At 52.0% G+C, this 21,534-nt stretch overlaps 5 protein-coding genes across 5 annotated transcripts; 4 read left to right on the top strand and 1 right to left on the bottom strand.

The window, feature by feature from the left end:
• Positions 1-9,471: 9,471 nt before the first annotated feature.
• LOC144806985 (histone H1.01-like) lies at positions 9,472-10,190 on the top strand. The gene has a single exon (XM_078673040.1). It carries the CDS (start codon positions 9,517-9,519, stop codon positions 10,162-10,164), a length of 648 nt encoding a protein of 215 aa, XP_078529166.1. The 5' UTR covers positions 9,472-9,516; the 3' UTR covers positions 10,165-10,190.
• Positions 10,191-10,839: 649 nt separating this feature from the next.
• LOC144806976 (histone H3) lies at positions 10,840-11,534 on the top strand. Its single transcript, XM_078673031.1, has one exon. The coding sequence runs from the start codon at positions 11,073-11,075 to the stop codon at positions 11,481-11,483; it is 411 nt and encodes a 136-aa protein (XP_078529157.1). The 5' UTR covers positions 10,840-11,072; the 3' UTR covers positions 11,484-11,534.
• A 654-nt stretch (positions 11,535-12,188) lies between these two features.
• Positions 12,189-12,720, bottom strand: LOC144806967 (histone H2B 1.2-like). Its single transcript, XM_078673023.1, has one exon. It carries the CDS (start codon positions 12,618-12,620, stop codon positions 12,240-12,242), a length of 381 nt encoding a protein of 126 aa, XP_078529149.1. The 5' UTR covers positions 12,621-12,720; the 3' UTR covers positions 12,189-12,239.
• A 44-nt stretch (positions 12,721-12,764) lies between these two features.
• On the top strand, positions 12,765-13,562 carry LOC144806986 (histone H2A type 2-C-like). Its single transcript, XM_078673041.1, has one exon. It carries the CDS (start codon positions 12,942-12,944, stop codon positions 13,338-13,340), a length of 399 nt encoding a protein of 132 aa, XP_078529167.1. The 5' UTR covers positions 12,765-12,941; the 3' UTR covers positions 13,341-13,562.
• Positions 13,563-14,441: 879 nt separating this feature from the next.
• On the top strand, positions 14,442-15,005 carry LOC144806990 (histone H4). Its single transcript, XM_078673046.1, has one exon. It carries the CDS (start codon positions 14,448-14,450, stop codon positions 14,757-14,759), a length of 312 nt encoding a protein of 103 aa, XP_078529172.1. The 5' UTR covers positions 14,442-14,447; the 3' UTR covers positions 14,760-15,005.
• The last annotated feature ends 6,529 nt before the right edge of the window (positions 15,006-21,534 follow it).

Consider the following 21,534-nt stretch of genomic DNA (forward strand, 5'->3'; position numbering starts at 1 on the left):
TCAAGGGGATGAAGTCACACCTTTTACCCAGGGTTATGGAGCTCAGCGCAGGGTAAGATTTCAGGTTATCCCCCTGGCTTGAGGTGTTAAAGCCAAACACTCCACATGCCCAATAAAGTCTATTTCACGCCTTCACAGTATCAGGAAAGGCCTGCAAGGCCGTGTGCCTACTTCCAGCCTCCAGGCACCAATGTTACTGATACCTGTGACATTTGGTGGTGTTAAGCTTCAAGGGGAAGAAGTCACACCTTCTACCCAGGGTTATGGAGCTCAGCGCAGGGTAAGAATTCAGGTTATCCCCCTGGCTGGAGGTGTTAAAGCAAAACACTTTGCATGCCCATTAAAGTCTATTTCATCCCTTCACAGTATCAGGAAAGGCCTGCAATGCCGTGTGCCTACTTCCAGCCTCCAGGCACCAATGTTACTGATACCTGTGACATGTGGTGGTGTTAAGCTTCAAGGGGATGAAGTCACACCTTCTACCCAGGGTTATGGAGCTCAGCGCAGGGTAAGAATTCAGGTTATCCCCCTGGCTTGAGGTGTTAAAGCAAAACACTTCACATGCCCAATAAAGTCTATTTCACCCCTTCACAGTATCAGGAAAGGCCTGCAAGGCCTTGGGCCTACTTCCAGCCCCCAGGCACCTGTTTTTGTGATACTTGTGACATTTGGAGGTGCTCAGCTTCAAAGGGGATGAAGTCACACCTTCTACCCAGGGTTATGGAGCTCAGTGCAGGGTAAGATTTCAGTTTATCCCCCTGGCCTGAGGTGTTAAAGCCAAACACTTCACATGCCAAATAAAGTCTATTTCACCCCTTTCACAGTATCAGGAAAGGCCTGCAAGGCCTTGGGCCTACTTCCAGCCTCCAGGCACAAATTTTACTGATACCTGTGACATTTGGTGGTGTTGAGCTTCAAGGGGATGAAGGCACACCTTTTACCCGGGGTTAAGGAGCTCAGTGCAGGGTAAGATTTCAGGTTATCCCCCTTGCTCGAGGTGTTAAAGCAAAACACTACACATGCCAAGTAAAGTCTATTTCACCCCTTCACAGTATCAGGAAAGGCCTGCAAGGCCTTGGGCCTACATCTATTCTCCAGGCACCAATTGTACTGATACCTGTGACATTTGGTGTTGTTCAACTTCAAGGGGATGAAGTCACACCTTCTACCCAGGGTTATGGAGCTCAGCGCAGGGTAAGATATCAGCTTTTCACCCTTAGCTGGAAGTGATGAAGCAAAACACTACACATGCCAAGTAAAGTCTATTTCACCCCTTCACAGTATCAGGAAAGGCCTGCAAGGTCTTGTGCCTACTTCCAGCCTCCAGGCACCAATGATACTGATACCTGTGACATTTGGTGGTGTTAAGCTTCAAGGGGATGAAGTCACACCTTCTACCCAGGGTTATGGAGCTCAGTGCAGGGTAAGAATTCGGGTTATCCCCCTGGCTGGAGGTGTTAAAGAAAAATACTTCACATGCCCAATAAAGTCTATTTCACCCCATCACAGTATCAGGAAGGACCTGCAATGCCTTGGGCCTACTTCCAGCCTCCAGGCACCAATTATACTGATACCTGTGACATTTGGTGTTGTTCAACTTCAAGGGGGTGAAGTCACACCTTCTACCCAGGGTTATGGAGCTCAGCGCAGGGTAAGATTTCAGGTTATCGCCCTGGCTTGAGGTGTTAAAGCAAAACACTTCACATGCCCAATAAAGTCTATTTCACCCCTTCACAGTATCAGGAAAGGCCTGCAAGGCCTTGGGCCTACTTCCAGCCCCCAGGCACCAATGTACTGATACCTGTGACATTTGGTGGTGTTAAGCTTCAAGGGGATGAAGTCACACCTTCTACCCAGGGTTATGGAGCTCCTCGCAGGGTAAGATTTCAGGCTTCACCCCAGGCTGGAGGCGTGAAAATAGAACAATTACCATACACAGCAATGTGTATTTCACCCATTCACAGTATCAGGAAAGGCCTGCAAGGCCTTGGGCCTACATCCAGCCTCCAGGCACCAATTTTACTGATACCTGTGACATTTGGTGTTGTTAAGCTTCAAGGGGATGACGTCACACCTTTTACCCAGGGTTATGGAGCTCAGCGCAGGGTAAGATTTCAGGTTATCCCCCTGGCTTGAGGTGTTAAAGCAAAACACTTCACATGCCCAATAAAGTCTATTTCACCCCTTCACAGTATTAGGAAAGGCCTGCAAGGCCTTGGGCATACTTCCAGCCTCCAGGCACCAATGTAACTGATACCTGTGACATTTGGTGGTGTTAAGCTTCAAGGGGATGAAGTCACACTTTCTACCCAGGGTCATGGAGCTCAGCGCAGGGTAAGAATTCAGGTTATCCCCCTGGCTGGAGGTGTTAAAGCAAAACACTTCACATGCCCATTAAACTCTATTTCACCCCTTAACAGTATCAGGAAAGGCCTGCAAGGCCTTGTGCCTACTTCCAGCCCCCAGGCACCAATGTTACTGATGCCTGTGACATTTGGTGGTGTAAAGCTTCAAGGGGATGAAGTCGCACCTTCTACCCAGGGTTATGGAGCTCTGCGCAGGCTAAGATTTCAGGTTATCCCCCTGGCTGGAGGTGTTAAAGCAAAACACTCCACATGCCCAATAAAGTCTATTTCACCCCTTTACTGTATCAGGAAAGGCCTGCAAGGCCGTGGGCCTACTTCCAGCCTCCAGGCACCAATTTTACTGATACCTGTGACATTTGGTGGTGTTAAGCTTCAAGGGGATGAAGTCACACTTTATACCCAGGGTTATGGAGCTCAGCGCAGGGTAAGATTTTTTGGTTATCCCCCTGGCTGGAGGTGTTTAAGCAAAACACCTCACATGCCCAGTACAGTGTATTTCACCCTTTCCCAGTATCAGGAAAGGCCTGCAAGGCCTTGTGCCTACTTCCAGCCTCCAGGCACCAATGTTACTGATACCTGTGACATTTGGTGGTGTTAAGCTTCAAGGGGAAGAAGTCACACCTTCTACCCAGGGTTATGGAGCTCAGTGCAGGGTACGATTTCAGGTCATCCCTCTGGCTGGAGGTGTTAAAGCAAAACACTTCACATGCCCAATACGTTGTATTTCAGTCCTTCACAGTATCAGGAAAGGCCTGCAAGGCCTTGGGCCAACTTCCAGCCCCCAGGCACCAATGTTACTGATACCTGTGACATTTGGTGGTGTTAAGCTTCAAGGGGAAGAAGTCACACCTTCTACCCAGGGTTATGGAGCTCAGCGCAGGGTAAGATTTCAGGTTATCGCCCGGGCTTGAGTTGCTAAAGCAAAACACTTCACATGCCCAATAAAGTCTATTTCACCCCTTTCACAGTATCAGGAAAGGCCTGCAAGGCCTTGGGCCTACTTCCAGCCCCCAGGCACCAATGTTACTGATACCTGTGACATGTGGTGGTGTTAAGCTTCAAGGGGAAGAAGTCACACCTTCTACCCAGGGTTATGGAGCTCAGCGCAGGATTTCAGGTTATCGCCCTGGCTTGAGGTGTTAAAGCAAAACACTTCACATGCCCAATAAAGTCTATTTCACCCCTTTCACAGTATCAGGAAAGGCCTGCAAGGCCTTGTGCCTACTTCCAGCCTTCAGGCACCAATGTTACTGATACCTGTGACATTTGGAGGTGTTAAGCTTCAAGGGGATGAAGTCACACCTTCTACCCAGGGTTATGGAGCTCAGCGCAGGGTAAGATTTCAGGTTATCGCCCTGGCTTGAGGTGTTAAAGCAAAACACTTCACATGCCCAATAAAGTCTATTTCACCCCTTTCACAGTATCAGGAAAGGACTGAAAGGCCTTGGGCCTACTTCCAGCCTCCAGGTACCAATGTTACTGACACCTGTGACATGTGGTGGTGTTAAGCTTCAAGGGGATGAAGTCACACCTTTTACCCAGGGTTATGGAGCTCAGCGCAGGGTAAGATTTCAGGTTATCCCCCTGGCTTGAGGTGTTAAAGCAAAACACTTCACATGCCCAATAAAGTCTATTTCACCCCTTCACAGTATCAGGAAAGGCCTGCAAGGCCTTGGGCCTTCTTCCAGCCACCAGGCACCAATGTACTGATACCTGTGACATTTGGTGGTGTTAAGCTTCAAGGGGATGAAGTCACACCTTCTACCCAGGGTTATGGAGCTCCTCGCAGGGTAAGATTTCAGGCTTCACCCCAGGCTGGAGGCGTGAAATTAGAACAATTACCATACACAGCAATGTGTATTTCACCCATTCACAGTATCAGGAAAGGCCTGCAAGGCCTTGGGCCTACTTCCAGCCTCCAGGCACCAATGTTACTGATACCTGTGACATGTGGTGGTGTTAAGCTTCAAGGGGAAGAAGTCACACCTTCTACCCAGGGTTATGGAGCTCAGCGCAGGGTAAGAATTCAGGTTATCCCCCTGGCTGGAGGTGTTAAAGCAAAACACTCCACATGCCCAATAAAGTCTATTTCACCTCTTCACAGTATCAGGAAAGGCCTGCAAGGCATTGGGCCTACTTCCAGCCTCCAGGCACCGATGTTACTGATACCTGTGACATGTGGTGGTGTTAAGCTTCAAGGGGAAGATGTCACATCTTCTACCCAGGGTTATGGAGCTCAGCGCAGGGTAAGATTTCAGGTTATCCCCCCTGGCTGGAGGTGTTAAAGCAAAACACTTCACATGCCCATTAAAGTCTATTTCACCCCTTCACAGTATCAGGAAAGGCCTGCAAGGCCTTGTGCCTGCTTCCAGCCTCCAGGCACCAATGTTACTGATACCTGTGACATGTGGTGGTGTTACGCTTCAAGGGGACGAAGTTGTACCTTTTACCCAGGGTTATGGAGCTCAGCGCAGGGTAAGATTTCAGGTTATTCCCCCTGGCTCGAGGTGTTAAAGCAAAACACTTCACATGCCCAATAAATTGTATTTCACCCCTTCACAGTATCAGGAAAGGCCTGCAAGGCCTCGTGCCTACTTCCAGCCCCCAGGCACCAATGTTACTGACACCTGTGACATTTGGTGGTGTTAAGCTTCATGGGGAAGAAGTCACACCTTCTACCCAGGGTTATGGAGCTCAGCGCAGGGTAAGAATTCAGGTTATTCCCCCTGGCTCGAGGTGTTAAAGCAAAACACTTCACATGCCCAATAAATTGTATTTCACCCCTTCACAGTATCAGGAAAGGCCTGCAAGGCCTTGGGCCTACTTGCAGCCCCCAGGCACCAATGTTACTGACACCTGTGACATTTGGTGGTGTTAAGCTTCAAGGGGAAGATGTCACACCTTCTACCCAGGGTTATGGAGCTCAGCGCAGGGTATGATTTTAGGTTATCCCCCTGGCTGGAGGTGTTTAAGCAAAACACCTCACATGCCCGGTACAGTGTATTTCACCCTTTCCCAGTATCAGTAAAGGCCTGCAAGGCCTTGTGCCTACTTCCAGCCTCCAGGCACCAATGTTACTGATACCTGTGACATGTGGTGGTGTTAAGCTTCAAGGGGATGAAGTCACACTTTCTACCCAGGGTTATGGAGCTCAGCGCAGGGTAAGAATTCAGGTTATCCCCCTGGCTGGAGGTGTTAAAGCAAAACACTTCACATGCCCAATAAATTGTATTTCACCCCTTCACAGTATCAGGAAAGGCCTGCAAGGCCTTGGGCCTACTTCCAGCCTCCAGGCACCAATGTTACTGATGCCTGTGACATTTGGTGGTGTTAAGCTTCAAGGGGATGAAGTCACACCTTTTACCCAGGGTTATGGAGCTCAGTGCAGGGTAAGAATTCAGGGTATCCCCCTGGCTGGAGGTGTTAAAGCAAAACACTTCACATGCCCAGTACAGTGTATTTCACCCTTTCCCAGTATCAGGAAAGGCCTGCAAGGCCTTGTGCCTACTTCCAGCCTCCAGGCACCAATGTTACTGATACCTGTGACATTTGGCGGTGTTAAGCTTCAAGGGGAAGAAGTCACACCATCTACCCAGGGTTATGGAGCTCAGTGCAGGGTAAGAATTCAGGTTATCCCCCTGGCTGGAGGTGTTAAAGCAAAACACTTCACATGCCCAATAAAGTCTATTTCACCCCTTCACAGTATCAGGAAAGGCCTGCAAGGCCTTGTGCCTACTTCCAGCCTCCAGGCACCAATGTTACTGATGCCTGTGACATTTGGTGGTGTTAAGCTTCAAGGGGAAGAAGTCACACCTTTTACCCTGGGTTATGGAGCTCAGCGCAGGGTAAGATTTCAGGTTATCCCCCTGGCTTGAGGTGTTAAAGCAAAACACTTCACATGCCCAATAAAGTCTATTTCACCCCTTCACAGTATCAGGAAAGGCCTGCAAGGCCTTGGGCCTACTTCCAGCCCCCAGGCACCAATGTACTGATACCTGTGACATTTGGTGCTGTTAAGCTTCAAGGGGATGAAGTCACACCTTCTACCCAGGGTTATGGAGCTCCTCGCAGGGTAAGATTTCAGGCTTCACCCCAGGCTGGAGGCGTGAAAATAGAACAATTACCATACACAGCAATGTGTATTTCACCCATTCACAGTATCAGGGAAGGCCTGCAAGGCCTTGTGCCTACTTCCAGCCTCCAGGCACCAATTTTACTGATACCTGTGACATTTGGTGGTGTTAAGCTTCAAGGGGATGAAGTCACACTTTATACCCAGGGTTATGGAGCTCAGCGCAGGGTAAGATTTTTGGTTATCCCCCTGGCTGGAGGTGTTTAAGCAAAACACCTCACATGCCCAGTACAGTGTATTTCACCCTTTCCCAGTATCAGGAAAGGCCTGCAAGGCCTTGTGCCTACTTCCAGCCTCCAGGCACCAATGTTACTGATACCTGTGACATTTGGTGGTGTTAAGCTTCAAGGGGAAGAAGTCCCACCTTCTACCCAGGGTTATGGAGCTCAGCGCAGGGTAAGATTTCAGGTTATCCCCCTGGCTTGAGGTGTTAAAGCCAAACACTCCACATGCCCAAGAATGTCTATTTCACACCTTCACGGTATCAGGGAAGGCCTGCAAGGCCTTGGGCCTGCTTCCAGCCTCCAGGCACCAATGTTACTGATACCTGTGACATTTGGTGGTGTTAAGCTTCAAGGGGAAGGAGTCACATCTTCAACCCAGGGTTATGGAGCTCAGTGCAGGGTAAGAATTCAGGGTATCCCCCTGGCTGGAGGTGTTAAAGCAAAACATTTCACATGCCCAATAAGGTCTATTTCTCCCCTTCGCAGTGTCGGGAAAGGCCTGTAATGCCTTTGGCCTATTTCCAACCTCCAGGCACCATTTTTTGGGATACATGTAACATTTGGAGGTGTTAATCTTCAAAGGGATACAGTTGCTCCTTCTACCCAGGGCTATGGAAGTATGCACAGGGGGAGATCGCAGGTTTTCCCCTTGGAAGGAGGCGGAGAAGTAAAACACTTCCCTCAAATCCAAGGCGGCAAGGCTGAAATCTTACCCTATGCAGAGCTCCGTAGTTCTGGGTAGACGGAGTGCCATTGTCCCCTTGCAGCTGAGCACATCATAATTTCACATTTATCACTAAAACATGTGTTTGGTGGATAGAAATGTGCCCATGTCTCTGCAGGCCAAGGCCTGATCTTTCAAATGGGTGTATGTACCTTTTAGGCTAGGTGAAGTGTTTTCATTTCTTCACCTCCACTCGTGAGGGAAATCTTGAATCTTACCCTGCCTGGAGCTCCAAATCCCTGGGTAGAAAGAGTGACTTAGTGCCCTTGAATCTGAAAACCTCATAATGTCACAAATATCACTAAAGCAGGTCCCTGGTGGCTAGAAATGCCCCAGAGCCCTGAAGGCTCTATTCTGATATGGTGACTGGGTTATTTTGTGCTGTTTTGGGCCGTGTGAAGTATTTTATTCTTACACCGCCACCCCAGGGAAAGATGTGAAATATTTTCCTGTGCGGAGCTCTATATCTCTGGGAAGAAGGGCTGACGTTGTCCCCTTTATTCTGGAAACCTCATAGTATCAGATATATTACTAAAACAGGTTCCTGGAAGCTAGGGATGGGCCAGGGTACCTGAAGGCTAAGATCTGAAACTGTGAATGGTGTTCATGTACGTCTTGGACTATGAGAAGTGTTTTATTTGTGTTTCCCTCTACCTACATATAAGGCGAAAACCTGTAATTAGCAGTAGACCTCAATCAGGCTGCCAGGCGCAGAATCTGATTTGTCGGCGCAGGTCGCACTCTTGACATGCCATTTGATTCAGGAGTGGTCCCCACCCCAGCAATCGGGCTCAATACAACATTGATAGTCACAGGCCTCACTCTGTACTGTGGGATGTATGATGTAACAATTAGATTGCGGTACATTACATTGCTGTTTTAGGCGCTTTCCACGACTTGCACGGGAGGGCGCTCTAGACTTAGGAATAGTATGATTTACTATTCGAACTCCAGCCTAAGTAAGGTAGGGAAGGTGTTGGAATAGTAAATCGCACTATTCCATAGTCTAGTGCGCCCTCCCGTGCAAGTCGTGGAAAAGACTTGCGTTGTAAATGCAGCGATCGAAATGTACTGCGGTGTTTTGACCGCGTTGTTAAGGTCGGTTCCCGTCCAAAGATGTCACCTGAGATGTAAACCTAACTCCAGCTGTGAACATCAGCTCAGCAGAGTGCCTCCATGCAGGTACTGGGGTCACCATTTCAGGTGCCTTCACACCTTCTGCTCTCACGCTGGGTGCCAATGTAGGTCTAACTCGGCCGCCTGCCTCTATTGTGTCACTGTGTGTTTATTATGTTTAGTGTGCCCCCGTCTCCTCCAGCTCGGCGCTTGGCAGTGAATGCCCTCTGGCTGCATGTGAAGCTACCAGCGCGCAGCCGCCTTGTGATGCCCGTGAGTCTTGAGCCCGGCCCGTGCCCCGCTGCTTGTAAAAATCCCCCGGCTGCCCCCGAGTCGTGGGTGCCACAGCCGAGGGTGCAGGCGCGCGGCGAGGGCCCCCCTGACCCCCGGGCCGGGGCCCCCTGTTGTTGTCTTCGCTCCCCCGCTCGGCCGGCGGAGCCCTGTGTTACTTCGGCCCGTTCCAGAACGCGCTCCCCGCGTCCCCCTGAGCCCCATTGTGACGCCACAGGGCCCACTCCCTGCAGGAGGCCCCTCCCGCCCGCGGGCCGCCGCTCCCGGCCTCAGAGCGCGAGGGTGGACCGGGGGAAAGGGGCCCGGGGCCCGGGATTCAAGGCACGGGGGCGTCAGCCATCGGGGGAGGGCAGAGATTCACGGCGGATTACAAGCCTCTGAGGACGGGGTCGGCTGAAACGGGGGAGGGCACGGGAAGGGGTTGAAGTTGGGCTTCTTTTCATGTGTGTATGGGAGCGTGTGTTTAACGGATTGTGTTTAAAAACTTAGATAATCCGATAGTAGGAAACACAAAAGTCAGCTCGGAGCAGAGAGCCGAGTGCGCCTCGCACACAGCCCTCACTCCTCGGAACCAATCAGGGGCTGGCTCCTCCCTATATATGCACGGGGCTCGGGTTGGGAGGTACATTTCTGTTCTGTGACAGCGCCGAGACTCGTATTGCAATGGCAGAAACCGCTCCAGCCGCCGCGGCTCCTCCCGCTGAGGTCGCCCCCAAGAAGAAGCAGAAGAAAGCAGCGGGGGCCTCCAAGGCCAAGAAGCCTTCCGGTCCCAGCGTGTCCGACCTGATTTTGAAGTGTGTGACCGCCTCGGCCGAGAGGAAGGGAGTCTCCCTGGTGGCTCTGAAGAAGGCGCTGACCGCCGCCGGCTACGATGCGGACAAGAACAAGGGCCGCGTTAAGGTCTCCCTGAAGAGCCTGGTCAGTAAAGGCGCCCTAGCCCAGCTGAAGGGCACCGGGGCCTCCGGGTCCTTCAAAGTGAACAAGAAGCAGCTGGAGGGCAAGAAGGCAGCCAAGAAGACAGCTGCCAAGACCAAGAAGCCAGCGGCCAAGAAAGCTGCCCCTGCCGCCAAGAAGCCCAAAAAGGCTCCCGCGGGGGTCAAGAAGAGCCCGAAGAAGGTCAAGAAGCCAGCAGCAGCCAAGAGCCCCAAGAAGCCCAAGGCTGCCCCTGCCAAGAAGGCTGCCAAGAGCCCAGCGAAAGCCAAGGCGGCGAAGCCCAAAGTAGCCAAGAAAAGCCCTGCCAAGGTAGTCAAACCCAAGGCAGCCAAGCCCAAAGCAGCGAAGCCCAAAAAGGCAGCGCCCAAGAAGAAGTAAGGGCTGGCACCGAGACACTGCAAACACAACGGCTCTTTTAAGGGCCACCACCCTATCTAGAAGAGAGCGTGTTCCTCCCCACCTTTGCACCCACCCAATGGCCCCACTTCTCAAAAATAAACCGCACCATACATCCATAGCGCACTTTTCCACACGCGAGTGCCGCGTGTGATCTTGGCCATATAAACGGCTCTTTCGGTGCTGCGTGGATTGAAATCGTTATTACATAGAAAATAAGGGGGTCCGGGAGTTATAAGGCCTCCGTTTATAATACATGTGCAATAACGTGTGTGTCTCTGTGCTTTCACTGTACCCGGGCAGACTCTAAATAGTGTCTGCATAAAGCAGATGATTGTGAACTTTAATTGGAGCGCAGGTAACTGCGTGCTCCAGGGTGAGGGTAAAAAGCGGGTCTGGGAGTTATAAGACCTCAGTTTATTATAAACGTGTTTGTGTTGGTGCTTTCACTGTATCCGGGCAGACTCGATATAGCGCCTGCATAAAGCAGACGATTGTGAACTTTCAATCGAGCGCAGGTAACGGGGGCGTGTTCCAGAGTGACCAAGGGCAGTGTGCTTATGACATCTCGGGCTCCTCTCCCGGTTGACCGGGGTCGAGTCGTCCTCGTGACTACAAGTGGATGGACGGACGGAGACAAAGGCTGACCGAGGCGCGGGCTCCGGCGCCATCATCCAAGGGGGGGGTCTCTTTTATCCACAGCTCATTGGACAGCTAGGCTGCAGCCTCCAGTTCAGTATCCAATCGTTGCACACCGCGGGCTATTTTCGAACGTGGGGCGGTCTCCTCAGCCAACCAGAGCAGCCCTCCGTCTGTGAGGGCATAAATAGGGCTCTTTCCCTGGTAGACGCCATTCTTCTCTGCCTTCGCTGAGAGAGACCGCTCCCGCCATGGCCCGCACCAAGCAGACAGCCCGCAAGTCCACCGGCGGCAAAGCGCCCCGCAAGCAGCTGGCCACCAAGGCAGCCCGCAAGAGCGCGCCTGCCACCGGAGGAGTCAAGAAGCCTCACCGCTACCGGCCAGGCACCGTGGCTCTCCGCGAGATCCGCCGCTACCAGAAGTCCACCGAGCTCCTCATCCGCAAGCTGCCCTTCCAGCGCTTGGTGAGGGAGATCGCCCAGGACTTCAAGACCGACCTGCGCTTCCAGAGCTCCGCCGTCATGGCCCTGCAGGAGGCCAGCGAGGCCTACCTGGTCGGGCTCTTCGAGGACACCAACCTGTGCGCCATCCACGCCAAGAGGGTGACCATCATGCCCAAGGACATCCAGCTGGCCCGTCGCATCCGAGGCGAGAGGGCCTAAGGAGACGGACCGACCCGAACAACCACCACCACAACGGCTCTTTTAAGGGCCACCACCCTGTCACCTACGAGCTTCTCTTATCTGTCATGGCATGTGTTTTACAGGTTAGGGAGGGTGGGCTGCGAGTACCACGGTCACTGGGCAACTTATACCGGCTCTGGGTTAACCAGAGCACTCTGTGTTCACAGTGCATAAACGCCTGTTCAATGTGTCCATCTAATAATAAAAAGCCTTTTTATAGGGGGTTGTGCAGGGATCCGCTGGTCACAAGCCACCGCTTAAGGGGCATCTGTGTCCCCGGTACATCGGGTTCGTGTGTCTGATTTCGGGAACGTTTGCCCCGGGGTGAACTAACGCCGTTCCCCAGGGTCTTAAAAGTACAAACACAACGTTAAACCCGCTCACAGAGACACTGTTCGCCCCCAACATGGAAAACCATAAGCCCGGGGGGGGGGCAGATGTGTGAATTCCCCAGTGGGTTTATTGAACCTCATCGTTACAGTGCTCATGTGACACTTGGTCCCATTCATATAGACATGTTAATTTAAAGAGGCGGAACGGGTTGCCTGCTGTCGGCCCTCGGTCTGCAGCAAGCCCCGTGAGAGCGGGCCTTTCTGCACTTAACATTACCCTTATAAAACACATATTCCAAAACACATATTTCTCCGGTCATAATAGAAGCACGTTAGCTCTTAGGGGAGGAAGTGGTTGGCCCTTAAAAGAGCCGTTGTGTTCGTTGGGGTGCGCCTGGAAGCCTTACTTGGCGCTGGTGTACTTGGTGACGGCCTTGGTGCCCTCCGACACGGCGTGCTTGGCCAGCTCTCCGGGGAGCAGAAGGCGGACTGCGGTCTGGATCTCCCGGGAGGTGATGGTGCGCCGCGAGTTGTAGTGAGCCAGTTTGGAAGCCTCTGCAGCGATGCGCTCGAAGATGTCGTTCACGAAGGAGTTCATGATGCCCATGGCCTTGGAGGAAATGCCGGTATCCGGGTGCACCTGCTTCATCACTTTGTAAATGTAGATGGCATAGCTTTCCTTCCTGCTCCTCTTGCGCTTCTTCCCGTCCTTCTTGGGCGGCTTGGAGAGCGCTTTCTTGGAGCCCTTCTTGGGTGCCGGCGCGGACTTGGCTGGTTCAGGCATGGTCGACGCTCTTTCGCTGCTTGCTGTGGAGCCGAGAGAAATGATGCCTGGGCGTCCGGCACTTGTATTTATAGGCTGGGCGTGCAAAGCAGCTTCTTCCCGTTTCTCCTTTCTCATTGGCAGGGCCCCCACTTCCTATTGTAATGCGGTTCTGGGACACTGATTGGTTAAACAGAAGCCCGCCTCCCTCCATTGAAAAGTACTATCGGCGCCTAGCTGTCAACCAATCAGACGCTCCCGAAGTCTTTATATTACCGGAGTCCAGCAGAAGGAGCAGTACCATTCTCTCTGTTGTGTGACTGAGACCCTAGATCGATCGCCATGTCTGGACGCGGAAAGCAAGGAGGAAAGGCCCGCGCCAAGGCCAAGACACGCTCTTCCAGAGCCGGGCTCCAGTTCCCCGTGGGCCGTGTGCACAGGCTGCTCAGGAAGGGAAGCTACGCCGAGAGGGTGGGCGCCGGTGCCCCCGTCTATCTGGCTGCAGTGCTGGAGTACCTGACCGCTGAGATTCTGGAGCTGGCTGGCAACGCCGCCCGGGACAACAAGAAGACCCGCATCATCCCCAGACACCTCCAGCTGGCCATCCGCAACGACGAGGAGCTGAACAAGCTGCTGGGCCGAGTCACCATCGCCCAGGGAGGAGTCCTGCCCAACATCCAGGCCGTGCTGCTGCCCAAGAAAACCGAGAGCCACAAGGCACAGGGCAAAGCAAGCAAGTAAAGGCCCGCAGACCACCGTGGAAACGCACCCTAAACACAAAGGCTCTTTTCAGGGCCATCCACAGACTCCATCAAAGAGCGTATCCGTGCCGAGGTGTTACTCTGGCGGCTTCATAGATGCGGCAGCGCCCGCCACCGTAGCTTTGTAGTGGAGGGCATGCCCAAGCTCTGGCCGTACACTTTAATGTTGTCCCGTCCCAAAGCCTAGCATGAGGCAGACCATATCGATGTTTTTGTTATACATATATAATTTTTAATTTTCAGGGACACGTTTTGCAGACGTGCCCCAGCCGAGCGGGCACCGAACGCGAGGGTTAGGCGGGCCGCGGTGACAAGTGGGGGCCTGGAAGGGAGGAGTGTGTGTGTTTGACTGATCAGTGCACCGGCGGCAGCTGCTGAGCCAAGCCGAGCGGGCACCGAACGCGAGGGTTAGGCAGGCCGCGGTGACAAGTGGGGGGGGGGGGGGGGGGGCTGGAAGGTAGGAGTGTGCGTGTTTGACTGATCAGTGCACCGGCGGCAGCTGCTGAGCCCCCCATCGGGAGCCCCTGACAGAGGCGGGCTGGGAGCGCGCTCTTTTTCAAACAATATATACATATATATTTTTTTCTTTTCATTTTTGGGGGACACATTTTGCAGGCTTGCCCCAGCCGGGCGCGGGATGTGGGCAGTGCTACGAGGTTGCAGGCGGCCAAACGCAGCGGGGTGGTGCCGGTGAGGCCGCTAACGTGTGTGGCTCCATTAAAACATACAGAGCCTTCTGCTTATATTGGACAGGGGGCTCCGAACGCAGGGGATGGGTGGCCCGCGGTCACAAGGGGAGGCCGGGAAGGGAGGTGCTTGCGTGTGTTTGACTGTGATCTGTGCACCGGCAGCGGCAGCTGCTGAGCCAGCCCATGACAAAGGCGGGCTGGGAGCCCGCTCTTTTTCAGAAGGCAACGGCCGCTCCAGCCCCCGCTTCCTGCAGAAGGCGGGCCGGGTCCGAGCTCTCCCGCCTCACAGGGCGTCACGTGGGCGCTTGGAGCTCCCGCGCAGGTCCGCTGAGCCTCCATATAAAGCAGCCGGTGCTGGTTTTCCTCTTCATTTCTGCTTCCAGCACCGAGAAGAGAACATGTCTGGACGCGGCAAAGGAGGGAAGGGGCTCGGCAAAGGCGGCGCCAAGAGACACCGCAAGGTGCTCCGGGACAACATCCAGGGCATCACCAAGCCGGCCATTCGCCGCCTGGCGCGCCGTGGCGGAGTCAAGCGCATCTCCGGCCTCATCTACGAGGAGACCCGCGGGGTGCTCAAGGTTTTCCTGGAGAACGTGATCCGGGACGCCGTCACCTACACCGAGCACGCCAAGAGGAAGACCGTCACCGCCATGGATGTGGTCTATGCCCTGAAGCGCCAGGGCCGCACTCTCTACGGATTCGGCGGTTAAACCACGGAAAAAAAGGAAAAAAAAAACAACCCAAAGGCTCTTTTAAGAGCCGACCACCATGTCGTGTGAGAGCTGTGTCTATGAACTATTATCGCCGCAGCGCAGGGCTGCTATCTAGGCCCACACTCGCTCGGGAGGGGAGGAGGGGGGAACCCGGGGAGTTGCTCCGCAGCCACTCTGCTCTGGAAGGCACGGCCGGGAAGGCGGGTTTACCCCGTCCCACGGGCCCGCCACCATGGAGCTCTAAACTAGGGACCAAAGGTGGGTTCAGCCCGGCCCATGGGCCCGCCACCGTGGAGCCCTTGTCTGGGGACCTACGGTGGGTTTAGCCCGGCCCGGCTCGGCTGCCCGCCATCATGGAGCCCTTGTCTGGGGACCTACGGTGGGTTTAGCCCGGACCAGGGGCCCGCCATCATGGAGCCCTTGCCTGGGGACCTACGGTGGGTTTAGCCCGGAGCAGGTGCCCGCCATCATGGAGCCCTTGCCTGGGGACCTACGGTGGGTTTAGCCCGGAGCAGGTGCCCGCCATCATGGAGCCCTTGCATGGGGACCTAAGGCGGGTTTAGCCCGGCACAGGGCCCCACGAGTCACGCAGTTCTAAGGGGGGTGTTTAGACCGGCCCAGGTGCCCGCCATCATGGAGCCCTTGCATGGGGACCTAAGGCGGGTTTAGCCCGGCACAGGGCCCCACGAGTCACGCAGTTCACCGACTATTAAGCCCCCCACGTAGTGGGGGCTTACAAAGTTGGAAACAAAGTTGGAGATAGCGCGGCCGTTCCGCCGCCCGGCCATCTGGTCGCCGCAGCTCACTGGGCCATCTGGTCGCCCCTCTGTGGGTCGACCAGATGGCCCAGTGAGCTGCGGCGACCAGATGGCCGGGCGGCGGATTGGCCGGGCTAACTCCGACTTTGTTCTCCACCCAGGAGCTGTAAGCCCCCACTACGTGGGGGGCTTAATAGTCGATAAAATAGGGTTCCCATGCAGGCCCACGGAAGAGGGGGTGGGATCCTAATTTTTGTGGTGAACCGCCATGTCCGTTTAGGGGTCCCTGTGGGCCTTTAAGCCCCCGTTTCAGTATTTTTATTTTTTGTGTGTGGGCATTTTGGTTCAAGGGGACGATGGCACTAATTCTACCCGGGGCTGGGGAGCTCAGATTCGGGTACAATTTCAGGTTCCCCCCCGTAGGTGGAGGTCGGCAAAAAAAACTAAAAAAAAAAAAACATACACGCATTTCTTTTTTTTTTAACTAATACCTTAGGTTCAAGGGGACAAAGTCACTTTTTCTTCCCGGGGCTATGGAGCTCCGATGCGGGTAAAATGTCCGGTTTCCCCCCTTAGCTGGAGGTCGGCAAAAAAAAAAAAAATAAACACACACACACATTTCTTATATTTTTTTTATTTTACGAACTCCTTAGGTTCAAGGGGACAAAGTCACTTTTTCTTCCCGGGGCTATGGAGCTCAGATTCGGGTAAAATCTCCGGTTTCCCCCCTTAGCTGGAGGTCGGCAAAAAAAAAAAAAAAACACACACATTTCTTTATTTTTTTTTTTTTTTTTTTTTTACTAACTCCTTAGGTTCAAGGGGACAAAGTCACTTTTTCTTCCCGGGGCTATGGAGCTCCGATTCGGGTAAAATGTCCGGTTTCCCCCCTTAGCTGGAGGTCGGCAAAAAAAATTAAATAAACACACACACACACATTTCTTTTATTTTTTTTTTATTTTACGAACTCCTTAGGTTCAAGGGGAAAAAGTCACTTTTTCTTCCCGGGGCTATGGAGCTCCGATTCGGGTAAAATCTCCGGTTTCCCCCCTTAGCTGGAGGTCGGCAAAAAAAAATTAAATAAACACACACACACATTTCTTTTATTTTTTTTTTATTTTACGAACTCCTTAGGTTCAAGGGGACAAAGTCACTTTTTCTTCCCGGGGCTATGGAGCTCCGATTCGTGTAAAATCTCCGGTTTCCCCCCTTAGCTGGAGGTCGGCAAAAAAAAAAAAAAAACACACACATTTCTTTCTTTTTTTTTTTTACTAACTCCTTAGGTTCAAGGGGACAAAGTCACTTTTTCTTCCCGGGGCTATGGAGCTCCGATTCGGGTAAAATCTCCGGTTTCCCCCCTTAGCTGGAGGTCGGCAAAAAAAAAAAAACACACACATTTTTTTTTTTTTTTTTTAATAACTCCTTAGGTTCAAGGGGACAAAGTCACTTTTTCTACCCGGGGCTGTGGAGCTCCAATCCGGGTAAAATTCCTGGTTTAACCCCTAAGCTGAAGGAGGGCCAAAAAAATAATAATTGTATATATATATATTTATCACAAAATAATTACAATAAGTCCCTCACAGTATGGGATCTGAAAAAGTGTCTCTGTTCCATTTTTAGTCTCCAGGCACCCGTTTAAAACTGTTAACATTTATCAAATTTTATTACGGTTCAAGGGGACTAAGTCACTTTTTCTGCAGAGGGCTATGGAGCTCCGATTAGGGTTATATTTCAGGATTTACCCCTTGGCTGGAGGTGGAGAAATACAAAACGTCATTCAAAACCCCCTTTACATTATCAGACATCAGTCTCCCAAGCCCATTTCTAGCCTCCAGGCACAGAGTGGCTATTTCTACGCAGAGCTATGGTGCTCCGCGCAATGTGAGATTCCCCCCTGTTACAGTATCAGCTCAAGGCTGTGGGCCCGTTTGCAGCCTCCATACACCTCTTTTAGTGATACTTGTAACATTTGGCGGAGTTAATCTTCAAAGGGGATACAGTTGCTCCTACTAGCCTGGACTATGGAGCTCCGCGCAGGGTAAGATGTCAGGTTCCACTCCTGGCTGGAGGTGGGAAAACATAATAATTCTTTATTCCAACACTGTATCTAACCCCTTTACAGTATCAGACCTAGGCCTGCAGGACCGTAGGCACATTTCCAGCCTCCAGGCACCTGTTTTAGTGATACTTGTGACATTAGGAAGCCTGCAGCTTCAAGGGGACAGAGTCACTCCTTCTACCCAGGGTAATGGAGCTCCGCGCAGGGTAAGATTTCTGGTTATTCCCCTGGCTGGAGGTGTTTAAGCAAAACACCTCACATGCCCAGTACAGTGTATTTCACCCTTTCCCAGTATCAGGATAGTCCTGCAAGGCCTTGTGCCTACTTCCAGCCTCCAGGCACCAATGTTACTGATACCTGTGACATGTGGTGGTGTTAAGCTTCAAGGGGATGAAGTCACACCTTCTACCCAGGGTTATGGAGCTCAGCGCAGGGTAAGATTTCAGGTTATTCCCCCTGGCTCGAGGTGTTAAAGCAAAACACTTCACATGCCCAATAAATTGTATTCCACCCCTTCACAGTATCAGGAAAGGCCTGCAAGGCCTTGTGCCTACTTCCAGCCTCCAGGCACCAATGTTACTGATACCTGTGACATGTGGTGGTGTTAAGCTTCAAGGGGATTAAGTCACACCTTCTACCCAGGGTTATGGAGCTCAGCGCAGGGTAAGATTTCAGGTTATCCCCCTGGCTTTAGGTGTTAAAGCCGAACACACCACATGCCCAATAAAGTCTATTTCACCCCTTCACAGTATCAGGAAAGGCCTGCAAGGCCTTGTGCCTACTTCCAGCCTCCAGGCACCAATGTACTGATACCTGTGACATGTGGTGGTGTTAAGCTTCAAGGGGATTAAGTCACACCTTCTACCCAGGGTTATGGAGCTCAGCGCAGGGTAAGATTTCAGGTTATCCCCCTGGCTTGAGGTGTTAAAGCCAAACACTCCACATGCCCAATAAAGTCTATTTCACCTCTTCACAGTATCAGGAAAGGCCTGCAAGGCCTTGGGCCTACTTCCAGCCTCCAGGCACCAATTTTACTGATACCTGTGACATTTGGTGGTGTTAAGCTTCAAGGGGACGAAGTCACACTTTCTACCCAGGGTTATGGAGCTCAGAGCAGGGTAAGATTTTAGGTAATCCCCCTGGCTGGAGGTGTTTAAGCAAAACACCTCACATGCCCTGTACAGTGTATTTCACCCTTTCCCAGTATCAGGAAAGGCCTGCAAGGCCTTGTGCCTACTTCCAGCCTCCAGCCACCAATGTTACTGATACCTGTGACATTTGGTAGTGCTAAGCTTCAAGGGAAGGAAGTCACACCTTCTACCCAGGGTTATGGAGCTCAGCGCAGGGTAAGATTTCAGGTTATCCCCCTGGCTTTAGGTGTTAAAGCCGAACACACCACATGCCCAATAAAGTCTATTTCACCCCTTCACAGTATCAGGAAAGGCCTGCAAGGCCTTGGGCCTACTTCCAGCCTCCAGGCACCAATGTTACTGATACCTGTGACATGTGGTGGTGTTGAGCTTCAAGGGGATGAAGTCACACCTCTTACCCAGGGTTATGGAGCTCAGCGCAGGGTAAGATTTCAGGTTATCCCCCCTGGCTGGAGGTGTTAAAGCAAAACACTCCACATGCCCAATAAAGTCTATTTCACCCTTTCCCAGTATCAGGAAAAGCCTGCACGGCCTTCTGCCTACTTCCAGCCTCCAGGCACCAATGTTACTGATACCTGTGACATTTGGTGGTGTTAAGCTTCAAGGGGATGAAGTCGCACCTTCTACCCAGGGTTATGGAGCTCAGCGCAGGGTAAGATTTCAGGTTATCCCCCTGGCTGGAGGTGTTAAAGCAAAACACTTCACATGCCCAATAAATTGTATTTCACCCCTTCACAGTATCAGGAAAGGCCTGCAAGGCCTTGGGCCTACCTCCAGCCCCCAGGCACCAATGTTACTGATACCTGTGACATTTGGTGGTGTTAAGCTTCAAGGGGATGAAGTCGCACCTTCTACCCCAGGGTTATGGAGCTCAGCGCAGGGTTAGAATTCAGGTTATCCCCCTGGCTGGAGGTGTTAAAGCAAAACACTTCACATGCCCAATAAAGTCTATTTCACCCCTTCACAGTATCAGGAAAGGCCTATAAGGCCTTGGGCCTACTTCCAGCCTCCAGGCACCAATGTACTGATACCTGTGACATTTGGTGGTGTTAAACTTCAAGGGGATGAAGTCATACCTTCTACCCAGGGTTATGGAGCTCAGCGCAGGGTAAGATTTCAGGCTTCACCCCAGGCTTAAGGCGTGAAAATAGAACAGTTACCATACACAACAATGTGTATTTCACCCATTCACAGTATCAGGAAAGGCCTGCAAGGCCTTGGGCCTACTTCCAGCCTCCAGGCACCAATGTTACTGATACCTGTGACATTTGGTAGTGTTAAGCTTCAAGGGGATGAAGTCACACTTTCTACCCAGGGTTATGGAGCTCAGCACAGGGTAAGATTTTAGGTTATCCCCCTGGCTGGAGGTGTTTAAGCAAAACACCTAACATGCCCAGTACAGTGTATTTCACGCTTTCCCAGTATCAGGATAGTCCTGCAAGGCCTTGTGCCTACTTCCAGCCTCCAGGCACCAATGTTACTGATACCTGTGACATTTGGTGGTGTTAAGCTTCAAGGGGATGAAGTCGCACCTTCTACCCAGGGTTATGGAGCTCAGCGCAGGGTAAGAATTCAGGTTATCCCCCTGGCTGGAGGTGTTAAAGCAAAACACTTCACATGCCCATTAAAGTCTATTTCACCCCTTCACAGTATCAGGAAAGGCCTATAAGGCCTTGGGCCTACTTCCAGCCTCCAGGCACCAATGTACTGATACCTGTGACATTTGGTGGTGTTAAACTTCAAGGGGATGAAGTCACACCTTCTACCCAGGGTTATGGAGCTCAGCGCAGGGTAAGATTTCAGGTTATCCCCCTGGCTTTAGGTGTTAAAGCCGAACACACCACATGCCCAATAAAGTCTATTTCACCCCTTCACAGTATCAGGAAAGGCCTGCAAGGCCTTGGGCCTACTTCCAGCCTCCAGGCACCAATGTTACTGATACCTGTGACATGTGGTGGTGTTAAGCTTCAAGGGGATGAAGTCACACCTTCTACCCAGGGTTATGGAGCTCAGCGCAGGGTAAGATTTCAGGTTATTCCCCCTGGCTCGAGGTGTTAAAGCAAAACACTTCACATGCCCAATAAATTGTATTCCACCCCTTCACAGTATCAGGAAAGGCCTGCAAGGCCTTGTGCCTACTTCCAGCCTCCAGGCACCAATGTTACTGATACCTGTGACATGTGGTGGTGTTAAGCTTCAAGGGGATTAAGTCACACCTTCTACCCAGGGTTATGGAGCTCAGCGCAGGGTAAGATTTCAGGTTATCCCCCTGGCTTGAGGTGTTAAAGCCAAACACTCCACATGCCCAATAAAGTCTATTTCACCCCTTCACAGTATCAGGAAAGGCCTGCAAGGCCTTGGGCCTACTTCCAGCCTTCAGGCACCAATTTTACTGATACCTGTGACATTTGGTGGTGTTAAGCTTCAAGGGGACGAAGTCACACTTTCTACCCAGGGTTATGGAGCTCAGAGCAGGGTAAGATTTTAGGTAATCCCCCTGGCTGGAGGTGTTTAAGCAAAACACCTCACATGCCCTGTACAGTGTATTTCACCCTTTCCCAGTATCAGGAAAGGCCTGCAAGGCCTTGTGCCTACTTCCAGCCTCCAGGCACCAATGTTACTGATACCTGTGACATTTGGTAGTGCTAAGCTTCAAGGGAAGGAAGTCACACCTTCTACCCAGGGTTATGGAGCTCAGCGCAGGGTAAGATTTCAGGTTATCCCCCTGGCTTTAGGTGTTAAAGCCGAACACACCACATGCCCAATAAAGTCTATTTCACCCCTTCACAGTATCAGGAAAGGCCTGC

This window comes from Lissotriton helveticus, unplaced genomic scaffold (assembly GCF_964261635.1).
Source record: "Lissotriton helveticus unplaced genomic scaffold, aLisHel1.1 SCAFFOLD_763, whole genome shotgun sequence".
In the NCBI taxonomy this organism is placed as follows: Eukaryota; Metazoa; Chordata; class Amphibia; order Caudata; family Salamandridae; genus Lissotriton; species Lissotriton helveticus.